At 41.0% G+C, this 3,314-nt stretch overlaps 1 protein-coding gene across 1 annotated transcript; it reads left to right on the top strand.

The window, feature by feature from the left end:
- Positions 1-531: 531 nt before the first annotated feature.
- Positions 532-1,524, top strand: LOC123233698 (olfactory receptor 1361-like). The gene has a single exon (XM_044659756.1). It carries the CDS (start codon positions 532-534, stop codon positions 1,522-1,524), a length of 993 nt encoding a protein of 330 aa, XP_044515691.1.
- The last annotated feature ends 1,790 nt before the right edge of the window (positions 1,525-3,314 follow it).

Here is a 3,314-nt window from a genome sequence, read left to right as displayed (position 1 = left end):
TAGAGTATGTAGTATTGGAATACAGAACGGAGAATATTGAAATTGAAAGTGACATGAGACCATAGAATTTTAGAGCTGGGAAAGCTCTAAGAAAATATAAAAAAAGAACTAGAGAGAACTTTAGAGAACATCTGACACAAATTTCTTTCACTGATGAGAAACATGAGATACATCAGTTAACTTATTTAAATTTGTAGGGTGATTTGGTGGTGGGGCTGGTACTAGAAGTCAGTCCTAACCTCACCATCAGGAAAATCTGAATAAAATAATCCTTCAGGCAGACTCCTACAAACTCTGTAACTCGGGGCAAGTCACTTAACCTCTCTCAACCTCAGTTCCCTGGTCTGTAAAATGGAGGTCATATTAACCTCTCATCTAACAAATGAGGTTATATGGATTGAATGAGATAATAATTACAAAGTGCTCACAAATCTAAAGGTGTTATAGAGATGTTCTTCATTAATAACAACATAATTTTTTTGTTCCTACCACTACCTCCCTTGCAGATGATGTGGATTCCTTCTGTGACTAATGGACACTAGGAACTGGACAGAAGTTACTGAATTCCTCCTCCTGGGGCTATCTGACCGTCCAGAGATGCAGCCAATCATCCTTGGAGTCATCCTTTCCATGTACCTGGTGGCAGTGACAGGCAATACCATGTTAATCATTGTTGCCTCTACAGACTCTAAACTACAGACACCCATGTACTTCCTGCTCAGACAGCTCTCCTTCATTGATGTTTTACTGACCACTGTTGTTGTCCCCCAGATGCTAGTGCACACAGTGACAGGACTCAAGACAATCCCCTTTGAGAACTGCATTGTCCAGCTTTTCTTCTTTATGGTTATAGGCAGCATGGAGGGTCACCTGTTGGCTGCCATGGCATATGATCGCTATGTGGCCATCTGTAAACCACTGCAATATTATGCCATCGTCACCCGCAGCCTCTGTCTCCGCATCACCCTGACCTCGTGGGTGGTGGTCAGCCTCAACAGTCTTCTCTATAGCGTGCTGGCTGCCCGACTAACTTTCTGTGGCAACCAGGTTACACATTTTTTCTGTGACATCACACCATTGCTCAAGCTCTCTTGTACTCGACCAGTGCTCAATGAGATGCTGATCTTCACTGAAGGGGCAGCCATTGTTATAAGCCCCTTTTTCTTCATCCTGGCCTCCTATGTGCAGATTGGGACTGCCATAGCCCGCCTACATTCAGCTGCTGCCCTAAAAAAGGCCATGTCCACCTGTAGCTCTCACATTCTGGTGGTGCTGCTCCTGTATGGCTCAGTAATCCACATGTACCTTCGACCATCTTCCAGTTATGACTTGGATCAGGACCGACAGGTGGCTGTATTCTATACTGTGGTCACACCCATGCTGAACCCATTGATCTACAGTTTAAGGAACCAGGAAGTGAAGGATGCTCTCTGGAGGCTCTTGAAGAAGATCCAGAATGTCTGTGCATCTGGAGACTTCCAACCTGACCCCCAATCAAGGGGAACTCAGGATCACATCTCCTGAACTCAGAGAAAAAGTATTAGACATCCTGGAAATACCTGGCACTGGGGATCACAGCAAGGTTGCTGCAGACCATTAGAGCCTAGGACTGGGGATAACCTGTCCTTTAGACCTTTCTCATGGCATAAGGAGAAAGTAACAAAGTGGTAAGCACATGCACACTGTGCTGAGTGGCTTTACTTCCCACTTCTGAAAAATATCACCATCTTTTCACACTTTTCCCCTATAGCTTTGGAGAGCAAATGCCAATTTATCATTAACTTGAATGCCTCCTTTGTTTAAATAAATCAGGAGATATATGAAATGGTAGTTTCTATCAGTTAAGTCCTTAGACTTAAGCTTACCAGGAACAAATAACTCTCTTTTCTATAGGGAGCAATATGGTATTGTGGGAAGAAGGTTGGCAGAGAGATGAAGCGATCTAAGTTTGAGCCTGAGTCCTACCACTATCTTATATTCATTCCCTGGGCCTGTTCCTCACCTCTAAAGTGAGAATAATAAACAAAATATTTTTCTATCCTTAACCTTTCATATTCTCTAATTTGAGAGCTTCACATATTATATGGGCCTTCACATTTTAATATTTTATATTTTGTGCTCTAAGATGCTAATTATAAAGTCCCCTCCAACTGTAACGTTTCTATGCTCTAGGGCACATGGAATAAGGAATGGCAAGAGCCCAAATCTTACTTTTCACTTTACTATTTGATCAAGGTCTGAGCCGTCTGTGCAGAATAGAGAGAATAATAATTTACCTCGTGGGGTTATTCTGAAACTTGAACGTGATCACATATATGAAGTAGTTCAAAACCCTTACCAAACTCTATGTGCCAGCTATTCTATGAGCTAAGTTCTCTTTAGACTCTAAAATGTGATCATTTTCATACCGCAGCTGCAATATGAATGCTTTACACATTGTTTATAAAATCTCTTTTGCTCTTCTGTAAAGGTTGGAGAAATTCAATTTCCTCTTCTGAAATTTTTACTTTTATTGTCTCTCCTGGGTCCTGACAGTTTCAAATGCTGACAGTGTAATGGTTTTTCTTGGCAGTTGGTCTCCAGATGTGGCAGTTACTCTGAGGGGAGGAATTACTCTCTCTCTCTCTCTCTCTCTCTCTCTCTCTCTCTCTCTCTCTCTCTCTCTATCAGAGTGCTGAGAAGAGGTGGCATCTTCTTTTCTCTCTCTTGTCTGAGGAAGAAGGAAAGGAGGGAAAAAAACCTGAAGGAGCTAAGGGATTTTCCTTTTCCAACCTGGGAAACACTAGTGACTGCCTATTGATGTTTCATAAACTGTTATTATATCTGAGAAGACCAAAGAAAGACCTGATCTTTGGTTTGGACTCTGAGTATACTAAGGCTCAGAGTCCTAACTTGGTTCTTACTGAGGCTAAGCCAGCTGATCTTTGTTATTTTTATATCTTCTTATAAGGATAATAGTATAAGTTTTATTGTAGAATAGGGGAAATTTAGATTAGTCGGATCAGGAAGGATCAGTGTAGCCTGTGGAAACAGGAGAAGTGGTTCCTTGCAGAACCAGGGAGTTTTATTTGGGTGGAGTTAGAATCCCTTAGAGTTAGAAATCTTTTTTATCCTCATATTCTCAATAAATAGTTCATTTTTATATAACAAGAGTATCCTTAGCATCCTTGTGCCTGGCCCTGAAGAGAAGTTCACTTATGAGCTTCACTTCAATTATATAAACTAAAGATACTTCGAAAGCACAACAAGCAGAGTAGCTAATCAGTTTACAAATAATCAGTTCATTTACCTATTATTTTTACAGTAGGAAAAGA

This window comes from Gracilinanus agilis, chromosome 2, assembly GCF_016433145.1.
Source record: "Gracilinanus agilis isolate LMUSP501 chromosome 2, AgileGrace, whole genome shotgun sequence".
Classification (NCBI taxonomy): Eukaryota; Metazoa; Chordata; class Mammalia; order Didelphimorphia; family Didelphidae; genus Gracilinanus; species Gracilinanus agilis.
The sequence above is the reverse complement of the archived record's forward strand: the minus strand, read 5'-3'. Positions and strand labels throughout refer to the sequence as shown.

Excerpts from the sequence above, each read along its gene's own strand:
- LOC123233698 (XM_044659756.1), top strand. The coding sequence starts at position 532 with ATGGACACTAGGAACTGGACAGAAGTTACTGAATTCCTCCTCCTGGGG.